General features: G+C 48.2%; 1 protein-coding gene across 1 annotated transcript in view; it reads left to right on the top strand.

Moving 5' to 3' along the window:
- The window catches only part of CPXM2 (carboxypeptidase X, M14 family member 2), a 138,910-nt gene that overhangs the window by 112,861 nt on the left and 12,855 nt on the right, over positions 1 to 13,194 (top strand). Inside the window, exons 8-11 of the mRNA XM_047072753.1 lie at positions 2,793 to 2,916; positions 4,595 to 4,791; positions 5,798 to 5,977; positions 11,444 to 11,741. Coding sequence (XP_046928709.1) covers positions 2,793 to 2,916; positions 4,595 to 4,791; positions 5,798 to 5,977; positions 11,444 to 11,741 — 799 coding nt within the window. The remainder of the gene's footprint in view (positions 1 to 2,792; positions 2,917 to 4,594; positions 4,792 to 5,797; positions 5,978 to 11,443; positions 11,742 to 13,194) is intronic.

The raw sequence follows: 13,194 nt of genomic DNA, 5'->3' as shown, positions 1-13,194 counted from the left end.
TTCCTGCCCTGGAGCGCTTGGACATCTCCCAGCTTTGTGCCCCCGGGGAAAGGCTGCAGCATCACAGCAAGTGCCACCCAGCATGTCACTGTCCCATCCTTTATGCAGAAGCCCCTTCTTGTATATTGCTGGAAACCGAATTTCTGGAGGAGGGGCCTCGAGTTCTGTTTCCTGCAGAGGAGGGAAGCAGCAGAACCTAGGATTCAGTAGATACGAGGTTGGCAAAGCGTATTCCCATCTGGGGTGAGGAGGCAGAGTCTTGATGAAGCTAGGACTCTGCACAGCTAGGCGCTCTCTAGCTGATCGTTCTCAGCCTGGTTTCATCGTCACCCCCCACCCCAGGAGGCTTTTTAGACACTGTCTCAATTATCCTCCACCCATTATATGAAATACTGATGAGTAAGACTTTGTTGGGTAGCGCTGAGCTCTGGAGAGCCACAAAGCATCGTGATCTGGAAGACGTTTAGTCCCTGACGACCAGTTTTCACCTCCGGGGGCGGGGGGGTGATGTCACCCCTGCTAAGAATGCATGCTCTCAGGCCAGGAAGAAGTTCTAGTCCTTATTGTCACACTAACCATCAAGGCTCCGGGTGCCTGGATGGCTCAGTTGGTCAAGCACCTGACTTTGGCTCAGGTCATGATCTCATTGTTTGTGATTTTGAGTCCCGTATAGGGTGAGCCCTGCTTCTCTCTTTCTGCCCCTCCCTCACTGGTGCCCTCTCTCTCTCTCTCAAAAAAAAAAAAAAAAAAGACTCCAACTCCAGTAAGACATCCTTGACCCTTTTCAGGAATAAGCAAGGTGGACCCCCTGCCAGGTCTTTAACGGGGCTGGTGACCGCTGGAGGCACCTCCCTGGCATTTCAGAGAGAATTTCTCTCTGTGCAGAGGGAATTGTAAAGAACCTTCATGAAGGAGATTCTTTACATGCCCGTGTCCTCTTTGCCGTGTGTAGAAGGGGGTGCCCGTGACACCACAACACAAGGAGGGAGGGTGGCCGGTACGAAAACACTGTGATGGGCGGGGTAGGAAGAGGTGACTGTTGAGTCCTGGCCAAGGCCGTGTCCTACGGAGCGATGTCTCCACGGCGAAGTGTGCGTTCAGCGGAAGGTGGAGGTTCTTCTTCTCCGGCGTCGAGGTCATGATCTCTAACACAGGTGGCACATTGCTTCTGTGTCTGATTGAACGGGGGAGGAGGGTGGCCCTAAACGACAGCCAGGCTCTGTGCTGGATGGCGGCGTTTGTTGCCTAGTTAAGGATGACCCGAGTGCAGAAATAGTCATTGATCTGAACCAAGCCAGTGGATCACGTGCCGATCAGGATTTGCCGAGGACGATGATGGTAGTTGAGGGGGACTACAGTCTGCAGGGACTGGCGCGTGGGGCCCCGACTCGGATGGTGGCTGTGCCGCGGCTGTCTTCAGCCTGGTCGTGGTGTGCCGCTGACCAAACGGGCCGCAGAGATGTGCCGGTGTCGATTGCTTTGCTCCGCCTTCAAGGACAGAGAAGAGCCCTCGGAGTCCAGAGCCCTGGCCACATCTGGTACCGGCTGGGCGACCCCGGGCAGATCGCTCAGTGTCTCTCTGAGCCTCAGTCTCCGTATCTGTAGAGGGGGAACAATCACCTCTGCCTTACCTACTTCCCCTGGCGGTCGTGATCGTAAAATTCAGTGAGGACACAGATGCGTGACGAATAGAATCGTTGACATTATTAGTGATATTATTACTGTGCTTCTGGGGAAGGCGGGGTGCAACGCATGTGGTTCCACGTCAGCCCTGCACGATGTATGTGTCCCTCATGGTGACGGGGGTAGAAGCTATTGGGACCCTTGCATGCTGGTCCTCCACTGACGGTGAGTTTCTGCTTTGGTCTTGTTGCGGACAACGGTCCTTTATAATCAGCTTCTCCTTTCTCGTAAGGGCAGCCTGTGCTCCTGTGATCAGCAGATGAGCCCTCCTTACCTCCTTTGGCAGTTTGGTGCACCCCTCGCCCCCTCCCGCTGAGGCTGTTCATCTAACGACCTTGACTTTAGAAGTAGAATTCAGGAGTGCCTGGGGGGCTCAGTCTGTTGAGCATCCGACTCTTGATTTTGGCTCAGGTCATGATGCCAGGGTTGTGGGATCAAGCCCTGTGCCGGGCTCTGCACTGAGTGTGGAGCCTGCTTGGGATTCTCTGTCTCTGTCTCTCTCAGAAAAATTAAAATCTTTTAGAAACAATTAAAAAAGTAAAATCCAGGGAATAACGCATATCTATTTCACTTCCTTGCATTTCCTTGTCAAGGCCCGCTTTCCTCCCCCTTGTAACCACATGACCCCCATTATCATGGCTTCTCTGGACCCCTTCATTTGGCACCCGTGAATTGGGTCCTCAAATGACTACCCTCTGTTGCTGCACCGTGAGCTCCAGGGGGGTGGGAGCGCTGTCCCTTTCCTCAGCCTGACATCAAAGATGCTCATTAAGTTATGAGAAAAATTCATATTCAGTAATAAATATTTATTTAGGCAGGGATAGGGAGATACAAGGCACAGTGTGTCCCTTAAAGGATCTGTAGTCTAGCGAGGAAACAACAAGAACACAGGAAACCACCATAAAAATGGTAATACCATCCTCAAGAGAGGTGATAATCACAACTGGAGGAGAACATTCCAGGCAGAAGGGATAGCGCTGGTGTTGGGGGGCGGGGAGGGCACGCAGGGGGGCCGTGGGAGGGGAATGGCAGGTGGCCGTCTTGGGAGCCCTTCGCCATGAATGCATAGCCATCGTTGCTCAGAGCCTTAACTGCATTTTGCTTTTCAGTTGATGAAGGTCGTGAACGAAATGTGCCCCAACATCACCAGAATTTACAACATTGGCAAGAGCCACCAGGGCCTGAAGCTGTATGCCGTAGAGATCTCCGACCACCCTGGGGAGCACGAAGTCGGTGAGGTGGCCCCTCTGTGATGCACCTGTCCCTCCCTGTCTGGTGCCTTCTTAAAGAGCAAGGAGATGGTTCACCCCTGCGAGAACATTCGTGAAATAGGCCAGGAGCTGTCCCTGCACCACCCTCACATAGGCAGATTCTTCAAATTTTGGTTCTGTGAACCTCTTACCTTGTGATATGGGCTGTTGGCTCATCTAAGCAAGAGATACCTTTCTTTTTTCCAAATGAACCACATTTAATTCTGCCCTCCAGCTCTGAGACCAGTCACACTAACCAAAGAAAACAGTGGCCAGAGACAGGACAGAATCCTTTTATCGAAGAAAATTCTGGACTCCCTGGTCATTAAGGGCTCAAGTGAGAGGAGGTCCCCTAAATGTCTTTGTAAATCTCAATTCTGTTTTCACACATTTCCTATTTTCAGCCTTTTCCCGAACCCGGATTCTCCTCTGGGTCAGAGGGACTTCTCTGGGTTTTCTTCTTGGTAAATCCGCGAGTCCTTTAGAAACCCACCGATATTTAAGTCTGGGACCGGTCTGCTTCATTCAGCTCTAAATTCATCATTATTTCAGGAGTTCCTCCTAGAAGTTTCTTTGAAAGGGTGAGGGCTTTTCTGCGGGTAAAATCACATTTCCTCAAAAGCAGTAGCTTTGTCGGTGAGAAAAGGAGAAATATTGTCAGCTTATGCCCGGCACTGATAAACACAACACCGGGAAAGCTGAGCTGTTAAAAGGGAAAAACTCAAAGGCAGCCCCCTTGTAGAATTGTGTCAGTGCCCGTTTCCCCTGCTGAACTGTTTTCCGCTTCTATTCATTCATCTTTGTGTCCTTGTAAGACTTAATAGGAACTTCTCTTAAGAAGAACGATTGCCTCCCCAAAGAGAAAAATAATTGCTCTGGCTTGTGTTTAATTTGTAAATTAAAAAAAAAATTTTTTTTCAACATTTATTTATTCTTGGGACAGAGAGAGACAGAGCATGAATGGGGGAGGGGCAGAGAGAGAGGGAGGCACAGAATCGGAAACAGGCTCCAGGCTCTGAGCCATCAGCCCAGGGCTCGAACTCACGGACCGCGAGATCGTGACCTGGCTGAAGTCGGACGCTTAACCGACTGCGCCACCCAGGCGCCCCTGTAAATTTTAAACCTTAAGCCCTGTGCTACTTTACCCTTTCTTGCTAAATAAGAATAAACACCATTCCCCAGGGGCTGGTGTCATCTATGATTTTTCTACACGTTTTCTTCTATACCTGACTATTGGCGAATTAAAAAAAAAATGGTACTGATACAATTTGGGGAGGGGGTATTTGTTTTTTTTTTTTAATTTTTTTTAATGTTTATTTATTTCTGAGAGACAGAGCATGAGTGGGGGAGGGGCAGAGAGAGAGGGAGACACAGAATCCGAAGCAGGCTCCAGGCTCCGAGCTGTCAGCACAGAGCCCGACGCGGGGCTCGAACTCACGAACCGTGAGATCATGACCTGAGCCGAAGTCGGACGCTCAACCCGACGGAGCCACGCAGGCGCCCTGGGGCGGGGGTTTTTGTAAGAAGAGATAGGGTAAAATTGTAAGTATTTGTCAGGGATTTTTTTTCTTTTTTTTTTTTTTTTTTTACCCTAAATGGTAAGGGCTGTTTTGCTAGAAGCATCCATATGAACCTGTGTTTTTTCCCGTCTCGGAGTAAAGGCGAGCCAGAGTTCCACTACATGGCGGGCGCCCACGGCAACGAGGTGCTGGGCCGCGAGCTGATGCTCTTGCTGCTGCAGTTCCTGTGTCAGGAGTACTTGGCCGGGAACCCCCGCATCGTCCACCTGGTGGAGGAGACCCGGATCCACATCCTCCCCTCCCTCAACCCCGATGGCTACGAGAAGGCCTACGAAGGGGTAATGATGCCGCTCCGCGTGCCCAGGGCAGCGGCGAGGCCCCCGCGGGCAGAGCGCCGATCTCACTCACGCGTCATTAGCTTTCCTTCGAGCGTCTCCCTGCTGAGCCAGGGGAACCCGGCGGGTGTATGAAAGACGCAAAGCAGGGATTGAGAACCGTGGGGATCTGAGACCCGCCAACAAGTGGGAAAAGTGAACGTGAAGGATGGTATTTGGCACGTTTTCGCTAACAGCGGTAGACTAGAATAAAAAGAACACTGAGCACGGTTCGAGCGCAGCATCGGGGCAGGCCCTCACCTCTATCATTGCCTGTTTGCCAGTGCTCCGAGGAGAGTTGTGTGTGTGATCCTGATCCGTTGTTTATATTTCGGGCTCTAACTGTGACGTAGAATGTGGTAGGTCACCGACTATACATACTGTAGAATTATATGTACAGGATTGTTCGTATTATCTGGGAATAAAATGGGAAACGGTACTGGGTACCTGTCCCGTGAACGTTTACAGCACAGACTTTGGGTTGCGTTTATTGGTGCAGAGCTGGTAAGGGGTTCTCAGTCCCAGATTTGCCAAGGCCAGGTGGTTAGGGGTTTGTGAGCCGGACTCGTGGGCCCGGCAGAGAGAATCCGTTGACGCGGTGGTGGTGGTTGATTTTGCAATGCCAGACTCTTAGAGTCATCCCTCCTCAGAGTTCCTCATCTGACCATTCTAGAAGCTTTCATGGGAGGGAAGGAGGAGGAAGGGGCGTAATACTTTTTGAGCTCGGCCATGTGGCAGGGGTGATGCCCTCCCTCTTGGAGGGATTTGGCTGTATTACTCACCACCCACCAAGTCGTAATAGAAGATGCTTCAGTGTTCCCTTCTGGGCTCCATCTTTGGGCCAGACGATGTGTAGAGGCTTAGAGATCCACCCAGATGGGGATGGGTGGCGGACATAGAGATAGAGACACCTTGTGTGAGAAGAGTCCAGAAGCCCTGTGGGTCCCTCACGTTCGGAATTGTCTCCCAGGGCTCGGAGCTGGGCGGCTGGTCCCTGGGGCGCTGGACCCACGATGGCATCGACATCAACAACAACTTTCCTGACCTGAACACGCTGCTCTGGGAGGCAGAGGACAGACAGAATCTCCCGAGGAAAGTTCCCAATCACTACATTGCGATCCCTGAGTGGTTTCTGTCTGAAAATGCCACGGTGAGTAAAAATACCCCACGTGCAGAGCCGAGGAAGGCCACGGTGAACACCCACTGGCGTTGGTAGAGCATCTGACATTTAGGAACAAGACAACGCCAGTTTTCCTGTCATGTTTTCTCCAAAAGTGGGGAAGTGTGCTAGAGAGCAACTACCTTTAACGTTGGTATTTTCAGCTCTTCTTCATAAAAGAGAAATCATCGAATCATATTTCTTTACAACCACACAGGGCTCCGACAACAAAGAGCGCCCCGCACCCTTCCCCTGCATCGTGCGCGTTCATTACCATCCTCGTTGCCCTGAGCTCTGGTGGTGCCATGGAGTTGCTTTGGAATTGGCCACAGTCCTTCCTGATTGCTTGAGATACCTTATTTTTATTTTCATAAGTCTTCGTGGATTATTTCATGTTGTGCTTCTTTGGAAGGAAAAATGCATTGAATGAGAAAGGCGTTCCTCGAATTTTCAGGTGTTCTTTCACAAAGAGCGTGTTGTAGAAGAAAGACTTTGCACAAAATTTCGCATGCCTTTTATTGCCTGCCCTGCCCATAGTAATCTACCCCTCTACCCCTGACCTCTGAGTGTGTGTGTCCTTCAAGAGATCTGCCTTGAGTTAGGGGTAAGTTCAGTGGGAACGACAGAAAAACCAAAATGGCGATAGCTTAATGAGGTAGACATTTTGGGGTTTTTTTGGTGTTTATTTGTTTGTGTTTCACATAGAAAGACCCTAAAGGTAGATGACAGAAGCCAAGCAGCCAAACGGAAGCCCTGTGATCATCAGGAACCAAGGACTCCTCTGTCTGTCTCCACCATGTTAGCGTGTGACTTTCATTCTCAAGGTCATCATCTAAGATGGCAGTCGGTACTCCAGCTGTCGTGTCTGTGAAGGAAGAGGAGAGAAAGAGTTAAGAAAAAAACAAACCAATAAAGATCCTCCTTTCAGACTCATTGATTAATTTTAAGAGGCATTCTCAGAATTTCTACATAATACTTATGTCTTGATCTCATTGGCCAGAATTTAGTCAAAACATGTTATCAACCTATCATGAGGAAGGCTGGAAAATGCTGTGTTTTAGACAGCACTCTGCAAGGTAAAAAAGAAAATACAGACACGAAGCACTGGCTTCTCTTCCTGAGGAATCCAAAGAGAAATGATGAGTGGATAGAAGGCAGCCCCCCTGTTCTGCCTCGGGGCTCCAGCCCACAGCGGAAGAAGACCAGCATGGTTGCCTCACTTAGGGATGCACAGGGTGGTGTTATCTAGACCTTCAAGAAGCAACCAGTCAAGCAGTGTGGACAGACCATGGCGATGCCCTGTGGGGTAATTCGGATGCCCAGGGGCAGCTTACTGGGGGTAAAGGATTCAGGGCTTCTGAGTCTTCTGCATTCTGTCTCGTATTTCCTAATTCCATCCTGCACAATCCCCTCCTCCCGCCCCCCCCCTTTTTTTTTAAACTAGCGTACTAATGATGTCTGGTAAAGCTGGGAATTCAAATGATGTTATAATTTTGGAACTCTTGGACCAGAATTGGAATATGGTTGCCAGCATCCTTGGCCCTGTGGCCATGAGCGACCAGGAACAAGTTCAGCCCAGTCCTAGAAACCCTGGGATTTCAGTCTTTGCTTTAAGACTAGAATTTCGCTTTTTGAGCTTGTTGTGTTTTGGAAACACAGGGAGAATTACGTAGATCTGCCACCACTAACACCTTTTTTCAGTTGTGGCTATGTTGGATAAGAAGTCAGCAAAGTAAAGACTTGAATAGCAGTCGACAGGCTTGACACAGGGACCTGAAAGAATCCTACACCCCCGTTAGAGAATGCATATTCTCCTTAGTAATCCCTGGAGCATTTTCAAAAACAGATGATGCTCTGGGCTGTAAAGGAAATCTCAACCAGTTTCGGAGAATAGAAGTCAGACCGTGATGCTCTCACCATCATATAGTTCAACTAGAAGACGGTAATAAGGTTAATGAAAATATCAGCATATATTTAGAAAATTAAAAAAAAAAACCTAAAACTTCTAAATAATGGGTCAAAGAAAAAGATTATACTAGCAACTAAAAAATAATTAGAACACAGAGATAATGAAAATATTACATATCAAAATTTGTGGAAAGTTGCAAAACCCTCCTGTGTTTTTTGGAGTTTTGTATCTTTTCATGATTATATTCCGAAGAAGAGAGGCTAAAAATGAGCTAAAGAAACTAGCGAACAAATAACAGAAGAACCAACCCCCCCACACACACAATGTATAAAGATTGTGATCAAAACATAAGAGCAGAATCAATGAAATGATAGAAAAACAAGAAAAAAATATGAAGTGATTTGTCTGCAGAAAGAATCATTTGATAAGATTTAATAATCACTCTCGGTAAAATCTCTCAGTGAAACTTTGTCATATAGATAGCTAGTTTCAGAGTGAAGAAAGCTATTCCAAATGACATTAATCATAAAATAAAAGATTAATAAACTCAACTACATCGAAATAAGAAAGCTTGCTCATCAAAAATTTAAAAACTGTAAGAGGGAAGCTAAAAACTGAGAGAAATTATTTGGAAATTAAATAACCGGAAAAGAATTAAAAATTCAAGAGACATAAAGAATAACAGATGAGAAAAATATAAACTGCTCAATAGAAAAAGGGGTAAGAGATATGAAGAGGCAATTTGTGGCAGAGGAAACATGGTTAATAAACATGAAAATATGTTCAGCCTTACTAGTACTAAGGAATGCAAAAAAGAGAACATTTTACACCCACTGGTTGGCAAATTAAGAAGTCTGACAGTAGCTGAGCGTTGGAGAGGACTTGGGGCCAGTGGATCTCTTATGCGTTGTGGGTGCAAATATAAATTAGCACAGTGATTTTGGAAAATAATTTGGTTATCTTGTAAGGTGGAACATGTGTATATGCTAGGACTCTGCGGTTCCACTTCTGCTGATTTATGCAAGATACATTTCAGCACGTGTATGCCAGAACAAAGTTCAAAGCAACACTGTCCAGTACAGCAAAAAATTGAAAGTTACCTGTATGCCCATCATCACAAGGACAGAGCAATGATGAGATCTTAGCACCGAAGTGGAGAATACTGAGCTGTAGCTTTATGCTACAGTGCAGGTGCATCCGGAAACATGCATTGAGATGAAAAAATTGCAGAAGACAGGGACGCCCGGGTGGCTCGGTCGGTTAAGCCTCTGACTTCGGCTCAGATCGTGGTCTCACGGTTCATGGGTTTGAGCCCCGCGTCAGGCTCTGTGCTAACAGCTCAGAGCCTGGAGCCTGCTTCTGATTCTCTGTCTCCCTCTCTCTCTCTCTCTCTCTGCCCCTTCCTCTCTCTCTCTCTCTCTCTCTCCAGATAAACAAACATTAAATTTTTTAAAAAAAAATTGCAGAAGACAACAGTGTGGCTACCCCCTCTTTTTTAAGATCGAAAGCAAGTAAAACCACATAATCTATTTTTAGGTATACACATACAGGATAAAACAAAACAGAAAGAATAAGAATCGTATATCATTGAGGATACAGTGGTTGCCTCTGAGTGGGAAGCAGGAGGAAGGGGGAGGGACGGAATCACATATTACATAGAAATTGTCTGTAAGATCTGGTTTGGGGCATGGATGGTGGGTTCACGGGTGTTTATTATATTAAAATACAGAGAAGGACAAGCGTGGACCAATGATCATATGGTGTATTGAGCTAAGTTCTATGATTAGTCCATTCCAGGGCTCCTGATGTGTTCAGGAACAAAAACAAAACTTAATGAATCCTATCAAGTCAATTTCATTCCTTAATCAACTTTCTGTGCTGCACAGTTAAGCCATTTCCAGTGTTTATTTCTTTTCCATTATCAGACTTTATTTTGCTGGGACTATCTTCATAGGAGTCAGTAACTTAGGGTAAATAATTAGATTCATAAGCAGTATTTGACCCTGTCAACCTAATTTTTGCATCTAATGTTGTCAGTTCTTTTTCTTTCTTTCTTTCCTTCTTTCTTTCCCTTCCTTCCTTCCTTCCTTCCTTCCTTCCTTCCTTCCTTCCTTCCTCTTTCTTTCCTTCCTTCCTTCCTTCCTTCCTTCCTTCCTTCCTTCCTTCCTTCCTCTTTCTTTCTTTCTTTCTTTCTTTCTTTCTTTCTTTCTTTCTCTCCCTCCCTTCTTTCCTTCCTTCTCTTCCCTTCCCCTCCTCTTACCCTCTCTCCCTTCCTTCTTTCCTTCCTTCAACTTTTTGTCATAAAAAATGCCATTCATAGAAAATTAGAAAGCTCTAAGGGTCCCCATGTGCATCTCAACTTCAGTGCCTGTCGATTCACCTTCCATCTACATCTGTACCCACTTTCTCCCCCTCTCCAGAATTATTGGGGCAAATCCCAGGTGTGGTATCATTTCATTTGCAAATACCTCTAAGTAAGTATCTCTAAAAGCTTCAGGTCTCTTTTAAAACCATAAATGATTCCCATTATCATACCAAAATAAATTATTTCTTGGTATTATAACATATCCAGTCAGTGTTCACGTTTTCCCTATTATCATTCTCCATCGCTCTCTCTCTCATAGTTGGTTTAAATCAGGAGCCAGCTAAAGGGCCCTCATCGTGATTGAGGGCTGCGTCTTTCAAGTCTCCCCTACCCTGTAGGTTTCTGCCGTTTCGATTGCTGTCTTTTATCCTCTTGCCCACGTCGCTGCTTCTCTTCTAACAACTAAGTTATAAGCAAGCAGATTACATCATCTTGTAGCCTTTCCCACTGCCTGGGTGCTGCCGACTGAATACCTGCCGTGTCACGTAACCTCTTCTTCTGCTTTCTGTAAACTGGCAGAGAGATCGAGACCAGACTAGGCTCCACAGAACAGGGGTTGGCGAACTACAGCCCGTAGGTGGGCCTCTTGCTGCCCAGGCTTGTTTGTGTAAGTGGTGCTTTATTGGAACACAGCCACGTTCATCTGCGTATCGTCTCTGGTGCTTCTGGCTACAAGGACAGAGTTGAGTAGTTGGGAAAGAGACCACAGAGCCCTCCAAACCTAAAGCATTTCCCATATGGTCCTGTACAGGAATAGGCTGCCGGCCCCTGGATGGGAGGCTTGGTCATATTCTGGGTTGATGTTCTCTCTTAGGTGTTTCTTCCCTCGAGGGACAGACTGTCTTGGCTTTCTCTTTCTCTGTGCTTTGCGGCCATGGATGAACATCCCCGGCCCCTTAACTCATGGGACTTGCCGAGTATTGACAATCTAACTCTGTCTTTCCCTCCATGCATCAACTGGAATATTCCTACCAAAAGAAAACTTCCCTCGATTTATCTTTTTTGTGTAATCCACGATTTCCACAAAACTCGGTCTTCCCCGGACGGATTTTTGAAATTCTACGTTTTGCTAAAAGTGTTCCGTGAAACGGTTGCTCTTTCCACTGTGTCCCCGTTTGGGAGGTAGGGAGAGAAAGCAGTCCCCGTCCCATTTTCGCCCCGTGTAAATTCGCCCTGTTCACAGGTGGCGGTGGAGACCAGGGCCGTCATAGCCTGGATGGAGAAGATCCCCTTCGTGCTGGGTGGGAACCTGCAGGGCGGCGAGCTGGTGGTGGCATACCCCTACGACATGGTGCGGTCCCTGTGGAAGACGCAGGAGCACAGCCCCACGCCCGACGACCACGTGTTCCGCTGGCTGGCCTACTCCTACGCCTCCACACACCGCCTCATGACCGACGCCAGGAGGAGGGTGTGCCACACGGAAGATTTCCAGAAAGAGGACGGGACCGTCAACGGGGCCTCCTGGCACACCGTTGCCGGAAGTAAGTCTCTGGCGGCCCTGCTGTCGTCATGGAGCCAGACAGGGAGGGACCCACGGGCCATCCCCTCCCAGCCCTCCCTTATCACTTGTCATGGGTATAATAGCCGTGGTCCGCCATCTACAGGGTGCCAGCACTCTACGGCGACTGCTCCTTAATCCTTCCACTGGTCTTGGGGGGCCGTGGCTACTCCCCACTTTATGAATGAGACAGCCGGGGCCTGGTGACTACGAGGGATCTCTCTGTTTGGCCCTGTGGCCCGCTCGTAGCTCCTGAGCTATTCAGATTCTGTAGGGGGTCAGAGATGAGCAAATGTACACTTGGATGAAGGATCGGACCAAAAGGCACACCCGGCCAAGGGACAGACAGCACGCTGGTGTTGGCACCGGAGCCAGGGTGTTTTCACCCGGAGCTGTTCCCATTAGTGGGACGTCCCCTGCGGCAGGTACCCGGAGGGGCCGGGCGTTGATCCCATACTCAGGGGTGAAGCGACTCCACGCTGCAGGTGTTTCCTGAGGCCTGACATGGTGTGATCGCTGTTTCACAAATCTCCTGTCTTCTGGAGGTCAGTAGACCGGCCTCCCAGGCACAACAGAGCCTTTGGTCGAAGCCCGACTGCATACGATGCAGGGAATAGGTGGTATTGCTTCTGGCGTCTGCACAGGACCAGAGAAGCTTCCAGAAGGGACTCTGGGAATTCCTTCACATCAGCCCCAGAGGACGCCATAGTCCCAGTTTCAGGATAAGCTTTTTTTGCTGTGTCCAGGCTGCCCCGGCCCAGGGCTCCCAAATGTGGAAGGATAAGGATGTCACATTCCCTAAGGTCCCTCAGCTTTGGGATGGCAGGACCCCAAGCAGAATGGTCATTGCCTATTTTCTTGACTCTGGGGGGGAGGGGTGGTCAACCCAGCGATGAATTTGAAAAATATTCCATGTCAAGTGGACCTGGATTCAAATTCCATTTCATCACTCAGATGCTGTGTGACCCTGGGCAAGTTACTTTCCCTCTCTGACCCCCATATTTCCCATTTGTGAAATGGGCACGGCGAATGATGAAGGTGATAGGCCCTTTGGGGCTGTTGTGAGGCTCGCGTGGGGGCTGGTGCGAGTGTGGGTGCGGGTGTGTTCTCTGTGTAACCGATCAGAAGCACGTAGCCGTGACTCTAGCCCGTATCCGCCTTCGCGTACTTTTCAGGTACGTGTCCGTGCTTGGGAAAAGAAAAATTTCCAAGTAGTAAATAGATTTGTTCCTGTGGCCACTTTTTAACAGGTACAGAAATCTTGCCATTTCTTTCTTGGTTACCTACCCCACAGAGCTATTTTATTTATCCCCATCATAGTTTTGCCCTACACAGAATAAAAAGCACATAAAGACAGATCCCTGTCGAGCAAGATAACCTTCTCGCGGCCACAAACCATTCTTGCTTTTTCCAGTTCTAGCCCCGGAAACCCACAG

The sequence above is a fragment of the Lynx rufus genome, unplaced genomic scaffold (genome assembly GCF_022079265.1).
Source record: "Lynx rufus isolate CCGP_SWC_20201006 ecotype Redwood Valley unplaced genomic scaffold, mLynRuf1.p SCAF_11, whole genome shotgun sequence".
NCBI lineage: Eukaryota > Metazoa > Chordata > Mammalia > Carnivora > Felidae > Lynx > Lynx rufus.
Note: the sequence above shows the minus strand (reverse complement) of the source record. Positions and strands in the feature narration are given on the sequence as shown.